The sequence below is a fragment of the Penicillium griseofulvum genome, assembly GCF_001561935.1.
Source record: "Penicillium griseofulvum strain PG3 chromosome Unknown contig_80, whole genome shotgun sequence".
Lineage (NCBI taxonomy): Eukaryota > Fungi > Ascomycota > Eurotiomycetes > Eurotiales > Aspergillaceae > Penicillium > Penicillium griseofulvum.
In genome coordinates, this window is record NW_024467471.1 from 3,037,257 (window position 1) to 3,050,292 (window position 13,036).

General features: G+C 50.0%; 5 protein-coding genes across 5 annotated transcripts; 2 read left to right on the forward strand and 3 right to left on the reverse strand.

Annotated features, from left to right (window-relative positions):
- Window positions 1–368: 368 nt before the first annotated feature.
- Window positions 369–1,937, reverse strand: PGRI_021160 (telomere maintenance protein PBP2; the record flags this gene model as incomplete). Its single annotated transcript, XM_040789829.1, has 2 exons — window positions 369–1,379; window positions 1,440–1,937. 2 exons carry the CDS (start codon window positions 1,935–1,937, stop codon window positions 369–371), a joined length of 1,509 nt encoding a protein of 502 aa, XP_040646782.1.
- Window positions 1,938–2,711: 774 nt separating this feature from the next.
- PGRI_021170 (uncharacterized protein) lies at window positions 2,712–3,803 on the forward strand (the record flags this gene model as incomplete). The annotated part of the gene is made up of 2 exons (XM_040789830.1): window positions 2,712–2,897; window positions 2,952–3,803. The coding sequence occupies 2 exons, from the start codon at window positions 2,712–2,714 to the stop codon at window positions 3,801–3,803; spliced, it is 1,038 nt and encodes a 345-aa protein (XP_040646783.1).
- A 189-nt stretch (window positions 3,804–3,992) lies between these two features.
- On the reverse strand, window positions 3,993–8,669 carry PGRI_021180 (uncharacterized protein; the record flags this gene model as incomplete). The annotated part of the gene is made up of 4 exons (XM_040789831.1): window positions 3,993–4,549; window positions 4,602–4,680; window positions 4,740–8,284; window positions 8,351–8,669. The coding sequence occupies 4 exons, from the start codon at window positions 8,667–8,669 to the stop codon at window positions 3,993–3,995; spliced, it is 4,500 nt and encodes a 1,499-aa protein (XP_040646784.1).
- A 373-nt stretch (window positions 8,670–9,042) lies between these two features.
- Window positions 9,043–11,182, forward strand: PGRI_021190 (putative Kelch repeats protein; the record flags this gene model as incomplete). The annotated part of the gene is made up of 3 exons (XM_040789832.1): window positions 9,043–9,487; window positions 9,545–9,690; window positions 9,746–11,182. The coding sequence occupies 3 exons, from the start codon at window positions 9,043–9,045 to the stop codon at window positions 11,180–11,182; spliced, it is 2,028 nt and encodes a 675-aa protein (XP_040646785.1).
- Window positions 11,183–11,412: 230 nt separating this feature from the next.
- Window positions 11,413–12,891, reverse strand: PGRI_021200 (pyridoxal phosphate-dependent decarboxylase family protein; the record flags this gene model as incomplete). Its single annotated transcript, XM_040789833.1, has 1 exon — window positions 11,413–12,891. The coding sequence occupies one exon, from the start codon at window positions 12,889–12,891 to the stop codon at window positions 11,413–11,415; it is 1,479 nt and encodes a 492-aa protein (XP_040646786.1).
- Between the last annotated feature and the right edge of the window lie 145 nt (window positions 12,892–13,036).

The following is a 13,036-nucleotide window of genomic DNA, read 5'->3' on the forward strand; positions in this document are numbered from 1 at the left end:
TAAGAGCCAAAAATGGAAAAGAGAAAAATAAACGAGTGAGCCACCGTGGATTAGTGTCTGGGGCTTGGATGTAATTTGAGCTGTGCTGGATGATAGGATGTCGGTGGTACTTAGAGCAGGTAGTGGAATGGGAAAGGGCTACTTAATTCAAGGGATAATTGCGGGAATTGTTATTAAAAAGGCAAGCAAAAAATCAAATCACACGCCCTGGAATAAGATACAACAAGAAAGTAAAAAGAAAAAAAAAAGCAATGACACCCTGAGACAAATCGAAGGCAAAGAAAAAGAGACTTCATAAACCACCGTAGACTTTTGGGCATAACCCCGAAATAAGACTCTCATAGCAAGCGTAGATTGCGTTGCTGGACTTAGATTCGATGTTTTTCACTCTCTGATCCATCCATTAGAACCTGGGTATCAAAAACATCATCCGGGGAAGAGGAAGATGAAGAGGAAGACGAAGAGGATGAGGAAAGGGAAAGAGAATACGAACCGAGTCGGGAATAGAGCATGTACAAAGCCATCTGATTGCACTCAGCAGTACCAGTGATAGTAACCAAGCGCTCGTTGCTGCTCTCCTGGGGTTCGTTGATCTTGATAACACTGCCGCTGAGATGACGGATCTCGTTAATTTTAGCACCACCTTTGCCGATAATGGCACCAACCATGTCATTGGGGATGTAGATCTGCTGAGTCAGTGGCTGACCGGGCATGGCACCGCCCACAGGAGCAGGGGCTGCTGGGGGTCCACGGCCAGGAGTCGGCTGCTGAGGACCGCCGACATAGGGAGCGGGCTGGTGAGGTCCTGCACCGCCGTACGGGGCATGGGGAGCGGCGGGGAAGTGCATTGGGGTCTGAGGGACAGGAGCAGGAGCTGGCTGGCCAGGCAGGTAGGGAACACCGAATGCACCGGCACCGGCACGGTTAGCGTGAGGATGGTGACGTTTGAAGGTATCAGGGTGACCGTATTGACCTCCGGCGGGCTGAGGAACGTATGGCACAACCTGCATACCACCAGGGACAGCACCGGCAGGACCACCGCTGCGAGTGGCATATGCCGAAGCCGCGGGACCACCGTAACGTTCAGACAGCTGCTCGACCAAGGTGACGGCGACATAGTAAGTAGCAATGTGGACGGCATCTGCGACACCGAGGATGACAAGGGACCGTTCAGTGGACAGAGGGAGGCAAGCATCCGAAGCGTTCAGGCGAGCGCCGGAAGCCTCTTGGATCTCGCGAATGCGGCTACCACCCTTGCCGATGATGGAACCGATTAGAATGTGAGGGATTAGCAAACGCAGAGGGTACGTCTTGGACTGGGCCGTAGAAGGGGCCTCAAGAGGTTCATTGTTAAGGGTACGGATGATTAAACCAAACGCCTGGTGTTTGTCATTAGCACTCGAACATTATCAACAAGCCCATTGAATAGAATAACTCACCTTGGCAGTAGCATCCTGAGGACCGCTGACGGTCAGGATACGCTCCACTGCACCGCGAGAATAATCACTGACGGTGCACTTGGCACCGGACAGACGACGAATCTGCGACACGTTCTCACCTCCCTTTCCAATCACGGTGGCTGCCTCGGGGCTGGAGATCACAGCACGAATGTGAACCCAGCTCGACTCGTCCTGGGGGGGTTGGTCGGATCCGGCTCGGTCGGCCTGGGAAGCGGTTGATTGGATCGGCTGAGTATCGGCAGGGAGACCCTTGCCATTGGGCGCATCCGGAACCACGGTATCTCCCTGGGTGTCCTTGGCATCTTCCACAGCAGGAACCTGGCTACTCGCAACATCGGTTTCCGCCTCGGCATCACTCTTGACTACTTTGTCCAGAGCCGGGCGCTTGGCCTCAGGCTGGTCATTGGGACCGGAAGGGGACGAAGGGTCCTCGAGAGGACGCTTGGTCGATTGAAGGTTGGAAGGAGAAGCAGACATCTTGGGTCAGTGCTGCTGTTTGCTTTCACTTACAAGTGAAATCGGAAAGTTGCTAAGAGTGAAATCTTCTTCTGTTATGATCGTTTTATGTACACCAGAATTTCCCACGGAAGGTGCTGGTGCTAGCGATCTGAAGGGGGACTGGTGCTTTAAGAAGATGAAGAGGTTGTTAAGGAAAAAAGGTGGTACTGAGAAAGTGCCGGTGTAAGACGGGAAGGAATGTAGATTCAAGTGTGAAAGTGATGTCGCGACCAGGGAAGCTTCACGGGATTTGACGAGACGCTCGAAAGGGACGAGAAAGCGGAAAGGGTGAAAACGGGGTCCTTGGGTGAATGCGACGGGAAATAGGAAATGAGGCAAGTAAGAAGTCAAGCGCAAGTTGCCTGCTGTACCACACTGTAGCCTCTGATAACGTCTGAATCTGAGGTTCAAGGGTGTGGGCTAAACTCGAAAACGAGTTAATAGCCTAATTGACGATGAAACAGCAAAAAGGCAAATGAAGGTGAGAACAATGAAATTGATGAAGGTGATGAAATGAAATCACGGTGATAAAGGAGAAGAGGTAAAGTTGACGATGGGGGAAGGAAGTCGAGGGCGCGAAGCTTGGTCACATGACGCGCATGTTGCATGGGCGTGATGCATCTCGTCTCGTGTTCAAGATTTTGATTGCCCCTAAGGCTTCAAACATTTTACAAGTTTAAATTACAATTCCAATAATATTCTTGTTGCTTCTAGAAGGAAATATTGGCATTTCGCGTTACTTCGCCAATAAGCATGGATATCTCCAACCAAACCGTGCAGAAGATACAGAAATTCGCAGAAAAACGTCAAGAAGCAGAGTACGAGGCAGCAAAAGAACCTCTCAGTGGGACTGCATTACATGTCTACACGCGACGCTTAGATGCAACCTTACAAGGACTTCAAGAGCAAGTCAAACGCCAGCAGGATGAATTGAACAAGGTATGTTATGAGATTATCATTATGGTAGAAAGCCTCGACTAACACGTTTGATAGCTGCGGGAGCTCAATTCCCTTGACCTAACAGAGACGGGCACCGATTCCTGGGCTCGCGTCTCTCAGGCTCGACGAGCCAAGAAAGCATATGACTCGCTTCTCAAGTCCAGCGATGAGCTACCAGCAACAGACTCAGTCTTGCCATCACTTCTAGCCATCGAAGAAACTGCACAGCTTGTTCAAGAAAACAAAGTCTCTGTCAAAATGACTGCCGATCAGCTGTCTGTGGACCGCGAGCGCCTGCGAGTCGAAGAGGCCAATCTACGCGACTCTCAATCAATCGCAAGCGGCCTTCGAGAGCGGATCCAGAGAATCCGCAATGCAAACACGAGAAAGGAAGAGCAATCTCCGTCACAGGTGGCACGCGAACAGCTCGCCCTGCAAAAACACCAAAATAAAGAGCTGGACCGCACGTCCGCGAGCCTCAAGGTTTCGTTGGATAAGTTCATCGATGAGATTCTTGCTCCAATGCTTGCTGCCGAGGATCTAGGCGGTCCGACTGTGGGCGATGACTTCAAGGTCTCGGATGCTACTCTGAAGGCAGGTTATACAGCACACGGCAAGCCTAAGAAGCAGAAAGAACCGGCAGAATCGGAGGACAGGTCACAGCAGCGGATTGACAAGTTTATGAAACGCAACGCGGATGAACCTCTTACGAAGAAGAGGGAGGCAGCTGCAAAGGAGATGCATAGTCTCCTCGACGCTATGTTGGAGGCTAACTCCTCCTATATCGATTTGGGGCGCGATTCGGCGTCTTCGAGGTTCCTCGTCAGAGCCAAGGTCGCGCAGTTTCACCCTCGAGATGCACGACGGCTTCGGCTGATTGATTTTGGTCGCTCACTAGGGAATTGAATGTGGGTTTGACGATTCAATGTTGACCAACAACATGGTATTATTGATTCGTGGATGTGTACATGTATCTCCTTATATCCTAGTCTTGTAAACATGTTAAATACCAACCCGCACCTAAGAGATGCTTGTGTAAACGCCAAATCAGTCATAAATACCCCGCTAAAAAGCGAGAAAAACAATAACAAGACATCAAATAGGCATCATTCCAATCGTGGACTTGGGGGTTTTGGCCTTGGCGTTCTTTCGTGGCGCAGACTGGCTTGTAGAACGATCGCCAGCTTTTGCTTTTGACCGCGCGCCTTTGCCCTTCCAGCTGCCAGTAGAGCCATGCTTCCGCCGTGCTGGTCGTTTGCCACTGGCAGGCTGGCGCTTGCGAGTCTTCGAGCCAGAAGGCGCAGTGCCGGATTCCCAGCCGTCACCAGAGTCATACCCCGGAGATGCTGGTGCAGGGAAGTAGCGGCTTGTGATGTTTTCGGCTGCATTACTGGGTGCGGTCGAGATGGGATTGTCCAGATTGAAGGCGGAGACCTCATCCATGAACAAGTCGTCGTCACTGTACTCATCGCTGCTGCTGAGATTGATGACGTTATGGTGGTTGGGATCCGGAACAATGCCGCTGGTCTCTGCTTCCTGCGTCATTTCCAGGTAGCGCCGCTTTGCATTCTCAACAAGCGCCAGGATCTGCCGGCCGTAGCGCTGCACCTTATCTTGGTCGATGCCCGGGATCGCAGAAAGCTCAGTAAGATCTGTTTCTTTATTAATTATGTCTTCTAATTTTATCGAAAAATGAGTAGTTACCTTTGGGGAAGGAGATGGCCATATCACGTAACACCTGGTCAGAAAACGGTTGGCACCGAAGTCCCTTCTTGACAACAAGCTATAGCAACTGTCAGTTTCTTGGCGGTGTATTAATAGGCAATTACCGCGATCACTCACGTCTTGAAGCATGATTTTGGCATGCTCTTGGAAGTCCTCCACGACTACACGATGCATATGATCAAGTCGATCTAACTTCTGATCACTGGTAATTGGAGGGCCCATCTCACGTGTATTTGCGCGGCGAGGCTTGCCGGTGGTCCGAATCGGCTCAAAGCCATCACTATCCTCATCGGCCGAGAGATGTGCGGCTGGAGCGCCGGTGTATTGATAACGATCAAGGCGGCGGTCTTGAGCAGCTTGCACCGGAGAAGATACCATGGTGGACTGAGGATCGCCACCTGAATTGCTAGACCTTTTCTTCGGCGCGTGCTTGCTCTTGGTTTTAGCCTTGCTATTCGGTGAGGCGCGAACCTGTAGTTTCATTTGCCGTTGTCCACTCTCATACTCCGCTGCACGACGACCGAGGATGAGATACTGAACAGCGAAATCACTTTTATTGATCACATTGTCTTCGGCCAATGCGTCTTCACCCAGAAGTCGGTAGAACAGTCGTTCGGCTGCTCCACGGTCGAGGTCGGATCCCTTTCCATACCCCAGCATCTTGCGATGCTCTGGAGTTTTAGGCCGTTTACAGTCCCCACGAAGTATATCGCAGCAGTAGAGCACAGTGACCTTCTCCTGTGTGTTCTGGAATTGTCGCACAATCTTGATGGCCCACGATGCCTGCTCAGTAAAATCATGGAGCTCAAACACCAAACCGGACTTGCAGTTATCACAAGTGTTGTTGCAGTCCTCTCGGCGGAAGTATTCCGCAAAATAGGCGAGGACTTGCACTCGTCTGCAATCGCTACGGTTCTCACAAAATTGAACAACATTCCGCAACATCTGTTTTTGACGGCTTTTTTGTTGACCATTGCCATCTCCTGCATCAATCATCCGCTTCAAAGTTGCTGTGTCTTTGTAGCCGTAGTAAAGATAGCAGCCAGAACGCTTGCCGTCTCGACCAGCACGACCGGTTTCTTGATAATACCCCTCGAGACTTTTCGGGATACTGTGGTGCATGACGAATCGCACATCAGCTTTGTCAATTCCCATTCCGAATGCAATGGTGGCAACAATGATATGCACTCGGCCCGCCTGCCAGTTGGTTTGAGCTTGCGACTTTGCATTTGATGTCATACCCGCATGATAAGCCTGTGCCTTGAGGCGGTACTTTTTCTGGAGATCCTCTGCAACTTTGTCGCACGTCCTTCGCGAGAGGCAGTAGATAATCCCGCATTGATTTCGGTATGAGGTTGTAATGGTTTCCACCATGCTGGCCAAAACTTCATCACTCTTTCCCTTCGGCCGTACTTCGTAGGTGAGGTTAGGGCGGTTGAAACTTTGCAAGAACACCTCACAGTCGGTGATTTTCAGATTGTGCATCACATCAACTTTGACATTCTCAGTGGCGGTGGCTGTGAGGGCCATAACCGGTACACCAGGGAACCTGGCTCGAACCTCTCCTAGCTCTTTATAGTCAGGTCGGAAGTCGTGTCCCCATTGGCTGACGCAGTGGGCTTCATCAATGACGAGGCGCGCTAGTCTGTTTCCTCGATGAAGTTTTTCAAGGGCTCTGATCAAGGCTTGGCTTTTACTGAGCATCTCAGGTGTGATGTACAGGACCTCCATCCCGGCGCCACCTGCATTTGAAAGCTGCCCCATGATCCAGGATTTTTCCTCTTGGTCGGTGTCGCCGTTAATCATGAATGCCTTGATCTTTAGTTTTCGGAGGTGTGATACCTGATCCTCCATCAAACTTAGCAATGGAGATATCACGATCGTCACGCCCGTGGTGCGTCCGCCCGTAACCACGGAAGGTAACTGATAGCATAGCGACTTTCCTCCTCCAGTAGGCATAAGAATAAAAGTATCTTTGCCAGCAAGTGTTGCATCAATTGCCTCAAGCTGATTGGGCCGGAATCCGCGGAGGTGGAATCGATCTTTCAACACCCTTCTTACTTCTTGAGACCATGGATGGTTTGACCAGAAGGCACTATGACCGGGCGACTTCTTGGGGACGGGGGCCTTGGGGATGTTGCCAGAAGTCTCTGCGAAAACTTCGCGGGTTTGACTGACTTGCTCGCGAACGGGTACCTGATGAGCACCATCGAGGTCCCCTGCCGCCTCTAATATCTCATCATCGCTGACATTCCAGTCGAACTCATCAAGATCCATTGAATCCAACTGTGGGGAGCCCATATTCCGAGAAATACAGTTTTTATTGTTATTCGTCCGATGTGTCTCCTTGGTCTTTCTAGGACTGGTTGGAGGTAGACGCTGTTGGTCAAGGAATTCTGTGTCTAAGTCGGCCCGCGAAGAAGAGAAAAAAGTGCCCCCCCGTGTGGCTGCGTGAGTCTCAAAGGTGGGCTGAGTATGTCCCGTTGGAGGAGGGTCGGAGGGACAATCGTGTGCCAACTCGAGGATGTTGACTTGAGACAGAAGTTGACATATTTTTGTTTCGGTTTGCTCCAACTCTGCCTCAACTGCTCGACTCTGCGCAAGCTCTTCTGGCATAGTTGTTGGGTCTAGACCTTGTGAAATCACACGTATCAGGTTTTGCTTCAAATCTTGCTTACGAGAAACACTGCTTTTGTGGGCGTTTTGATGTTTTCGCAACAATTCAATCGCCTCGATCTGAGTGACAAGTTTCTTGTTCTCAGCGATCAATTCTGGCACCGGTTGGCCCTCCATGGCCTGTTGATAGACTATCTCGGAATTCTTCTGCAGAGTAGACCTCAATTTAGAAATAGCATGCCCGAAGGCATTTTTTCCAAGGGCTAAAAACTTAAGAAGATCCGGATTCTTTTCCTGTGAATTGGACGGCTTCGGCCAGGGTGTTGACGGCATAGGATCTTTAGCATCTGCTTTTTTCTTTGACTGGGTCGATGGTTGCGCAGTTGGGAATGGTGCTTTTGGCGTAGATTCTAATCGCGAATGCTTGATCTCGATCTTCGTCTCGTCCGCCGCTGGACTCATCGCGGGGAGTATTGGGTACAGGCTCTCCTCGGCATCTAGAATCATCGTAGCGGCGGGGTCTTCATCGTCAGCCCAGTCGTCAAAGAGATCATCGTCATCATCTGAATCCGCAATCACTCGTTTCCGGTGGCTCCGTGGGACAACAGGTGAATGATAACCAGGTTGCTTCGCTGTGCTTTGTGGGTTTGTTTTAGTTGTTTGAGTTGTCTGGAGTGGGATTGCGGGCTGTTCCGATACAATATCTCTAGCGGTGGGAGGCCGAGCCGATTTTGAAGTAGTTCGCACTTTCGCCGCATATTTCGATGGAGAAAGAAGATCGGATGTGTACTCGTCACTTTTGCGCTTTTTGCCGCGTTTCTCACGAGTTCCGCATGGTGTGCATTCTTCTGTCCATGACACCCGCGTCTCACCACCCGGGATAGTCTCTGAGGATGATAGTATGGATCGATCAACTCGATCGATCTCACCTGTCAAGTCAATCGATTCAATATCATCACATCCAGATGCGTGGAAACTACCCGGCCGTAATGGAGTCGACTTTTGGGCAGGTTTGCATGATGACAACGGCGGTTCTCGGAAGGACTCTGATCATCGTGCAGCTTGCGTCAGTCTAATTATTCCCACAAAATTCGTCTTATTCGGTCACATACCTCGAGCTATGCTTGATTTTTTCGGCGAAGCTCGTTTCTTTATAGTTGACGGAGTGCTGGTGGGGACCGTGTCGTTTCGGCTCAGCATTCGAGGCTTGCTCGCCGATTGGGGTAGCAATCTAGCCATCGATATATCCGTCTCATCCTCCGCGACTTCAAGGATATCATCGAGGGTCGCGAATTCGTCGGTGGGGGAAATCGCCTGCTGCGATACGTGATTGTCGCGTTCAGGCAAGCTGGTTTGAGCCGGAGGAAGGTAGAGAGATTTCCCTTGGGTTATCAACCATTTGAGATGAGTCGCTAAGTTATTCTTCGTCATGGGGGCCTGTTGCTGTCATGGCCATCGATCTTGATGTTTGCAGTAATCAGAACAATCGCGAAACCTATCTATGTTGTAGACGCGTCGGCACGTGAGCGGTCAAACAAATCGATCTATGGTAGCAACTACGTTCAACTGCAAGTTACACGGTCAAATTGAGCTATGGAAAATAAAATTTGTACATGATTTTATCCTTATTATATGTTCTTATATTTTCTAATTTACATGTAAACAAAATCCAGAGGCGCAAGCAACACACCTATAGACGTAGATCTGGTATAGAAGGGGGGCAATTCAGTGTGGGGAAAGGCATAATTTTTGCCCCACGAAAAAGCAGATCGCGAAAAATCACCTTCTGTATCCAACAGCCAAAATGGCTAAAAAGAATAAGAAGTCCGCTGAACACAAGGACCGTGTAGCAGCAAAGCAGTCAAAGAAGACCGCACAGAAAGAAAAGAAATCCAAAGCCAAGGGCAAAGATGCAGACAGTGATGCTGAAGACGCAGACCTGGATGCCATTCTGGCCCAGTACGCCGAAGAACAAGCTAAATTCTTGAAGGTCACTGAAGTTCCTTCCGAGCCGCCGGTACCACGTTCATCTGCAACCGTACTAGCCTCTCCGTCGAACCGAAATGAGCTGCTGCTTTATGGCGGAGAGTACTTTGACGGAACGCATGCCACTTTCTTCAACAATCTTTTTGTCTATTTGATTGATCGTGGTGAATGGAGAGAAGTGACTAGTCCCAACAGTCCGCTTCCTCGAAGTGGCCATGCCTGGTGCCGAGGAGGAAACTCTGGAGGCATCTATATGTTCGGAGGTAACATTACTTGCTTAATATGTTGAAATTGTTTGTGCGGAAACTAACAAACAGCAGGAGAGTTCTCGTCACCGAAGCAAGGCACGTTCTATCACTACAATGATTTTTGGCACCTAGACACAGCCACAAGGGAATGGACTCGCCTTGAGCCTAAAGGCAAAGGTCCTCCCGCTAGAAGCGGTCACCGCATGACCTATTTCAAGGTATATTTTTCGATTTTGGGGTCTCTATTGTATATTAGAGCTAATACAAAGACAGAACTACATCATCCTCTTCGGTGGATTCCAAGATACCTCCCAGCAAACTAAGTACTTGCAGGACCTTTGGATCTATGATTGTAATCAGTATACCTGGTCCAATCCCACCTTGACCCTTGCTTCCCAAAAGCCTGACCCTCGCTCGTCATTCTCCCTGCTACCGCACGAGACTGGAGCTGTTCTCTACGGAGGTTACTCCCGAGTGAAGGCATCTGCAGGTGGTGGTAAGCAAGGAAAGGGTGGTGGCCCCCAGAAGATGGCTCTCCGGCCCATGGTTCACCAGGATACTTGGTTCCTGAGAATCACACCCCCTCCAGCGGAGGCCCCATCATCAACGGCACCTACAGTCCGATGGGAGCGACGAAAGAAGCCCGCTAATACGCCCAATCCGCCCCGTGTTGGCACTACCATGGCATACCACAAGGGACGTGGAATTATGTTTGGTGGTGTCCACGACGTGGAGCTAACAGAGGAGGGCATTGACAGCGAATTCTTTAACACCCTCTTTGCTTGGACCACCGACAGAAACCGTTTCTTCCCGTTGACGCTGCGACGTCCCCGCGCGCCCGGCAAAAAGCAGCAGGCAAACCAAAATGCAAAGTCCAAAAACAGGGGCAAGGCCGACGAGGAAGAGCTTTTGGCGAACCTCAAAGCCCTAGAAGCTAAAGTCGGAATTCGGGACAATGACAATGACGACGATATGGAAACAAGCACGCCCCAGCCTGAGGAGCCTGTGGAGCCCTCAAAGCCATCAGTTGTTCGCTTTGAAATGCCCCACCAGCGATTCAATGCCCAGCTAGCAGTGCAGGATGATACCCTATTCATCTTTGGCGGTACGTTCGAAAAGGGCGACCGAGAGTTCACTTTCGACGATATGTATTCCATTGATCTAGTCAAACTGGATGGCGTCAAGGAGATATTCTACAGAGAGCCTGAGAACTGGAACCTCTTGAACGAAGCCGAAGATAGTGACGAAGACATGGATGACGAAGACGACGAAGATGAAATGGATGAAGAAGACGAGGCTGACGCCGAAGCGATGTCTCTTGATACTGCTTCTCCTGCCCCGACAGATGTGACGGTGCCATCTGTCAGCAAGGACATGGAACAACTTGAAGTTGAGGAGTCAGAAGAGCAAATTGCCAATGACGGCAGACCTTTGCCTCGGCCGTTTGAGAGCTTGCGGGAGTTCTTCAGCCGCACTTCTGAAGAATGGCAGAATATCGTGATGGAAACTGTGAAAGATAAGGAACAGACTAGTGAAAAAACCATCAAGGAACTGCGCAAGGAAGCTTTCTCCATGTCCGAAGAAAAGTGGTGGGATAGCCGAGAGGAGATCATGGCTCTGGAAGATGAGCAAGAAGCCGCAGGTATTGGGGAGGTTGTCAACATGTCTGACCGTACCGAGAACATGGGAGGAGCTGGTCGTCGCCGCTGATACCCTCTATAGAGATGCCAAGAAGAATTTATGTATTGAATGTCCACAAGTATAGTTGGCCTCTTATGCAGCCTTCTGATATCTTTTGAGTGGTCTTCTCAGATATCATTTCGTTTACATGTGTTGTCGGTTTTATAAGTCGATCACCGAAAAAGTCAGAAAAAGGCTCAATTTGTGAAATGGACTGTTATTCTAAGTCTGTCTCTCTGGTGTCTACTATTGATATTCCTCTAGCTCTGGGCAACCTTTGCCAACACGTCTGTCACCAGTGCAAAGTCTCGCTCCACATCGACACGCCAGTTTGAGATTGCAATACGGCAAGCAGGAGATCCATCCCAGCTAGTACCCGAGACGAACATTCGCGAGCTTTCGTTGATTTTGTTCCCTAGCTCGCGGTTCAAGCCCTCATCGTTCGCTCGAAACAAAACAACCATAAACGCCTGATCGAGTAGTCCAGATTTGGACAGTGCTTCTGGCAAAGCTGTATACCTAGAATGCTCGAAGATCCATCCGTAAATTTTCCGGGCAAGTCTTATTTGACGCTCCAGCATTTCTTGATATCCAGACTTGCCGTATGACAATAGCGATGCATAAACCGGCAACGCTCTGAATCGTCGAGAGTTTTCCATGCCAATGTTCAAAGGCGAGGGGATGGAAGGGCCATCGGAGTTTCCAGAAGCCAAGTAGGCTGCATTTGCATTTTGGAATACCTGCGATGCCACATTCGGGTGGCGAGTAAAGAAAAAGCCACAGTCGTAGGGAACGTTGAGAAGCTTGTGGCCATCACCGGCAATTGAGTCGACCAATTCTATTCCTTCACAACCCTTCTTAATTGTTGCAAACTCCGGGCTCTCATCAAGAAGGCGGCCAAAGATTCCAAATGCTCCATCAGCATGCATCCAGGCTCCGTACTTGTCACACAACTGGCGAATTTCTCTCAAATCCGCACCGCTTGTTGCAAAACGGCCAGTATTAACCTCCCCGCAAGATATGGCGACAATACTGACTTTGTCAGTTCTCGCAAGTTCTTTCTGAAGCTTATCAATATCAAAGCGGAGCGGGTCGTCGGCTCGGCATATGTTGTGTACATTGGAACGACCGATGCCTAACACACCAGCAGCTTTCACGAGGGACGAGTGTGGCAGTGTTGATAATACTTGCACCCCGGAAAGACCTAGTGCATTCAATACCTCAAATAGGCCCTCTTCGCCAACACTCTGGAGGTGACAGCCTTTCCTCTCCGCCGCCTTTTGCAAAACAAACTCGCGACCACATGCTATGCCAAGGATATTGCTTCCTGTAGCGCCAGTAGTGAACGTTCCATTATACCAGATAGAACGATCTAGTCGGAAGAGATCCAAAAGGAGACCAATCGCGTTGTACTCCACATCGGTCACAATCGAGTGATTTGGGAGATGCACCTGGACGTTCTGGTCGTAGGCAGATACAACGTTGTCCGCAAAGAGTGCTGCCGGGGTGGTTCCACCAGTTACGAAGCCGTAGTAGTTGGCACTTAGACTTCCTCCGTTGAATGCCGGGACAATATCATCGGAAATGTGTCGCTGCACAGATTCGAGACTAGATCCTGTATCTGGAAGTGTCGAGGGGAGAGAAGCTCTAGCTCGCGCCAAGCTCTCAGCACTAGGGAGAACGCCTGACTCCCAGGGTCCCTGGGCAGCCTTCCATAGATCTTGGAATTCTTTCTGCATGTCTGAGATGTGTGTCTCGGTGGGAGTCAGACAGTATCGCCAATTTATAACAACTCCGGGATCTCGGGATATGAAACTGAGGCTCCCTTTATAAGGTTCGGCTGTACCTCCCAAAAGCAGTATTAGACTAGTCTAATATATAAAG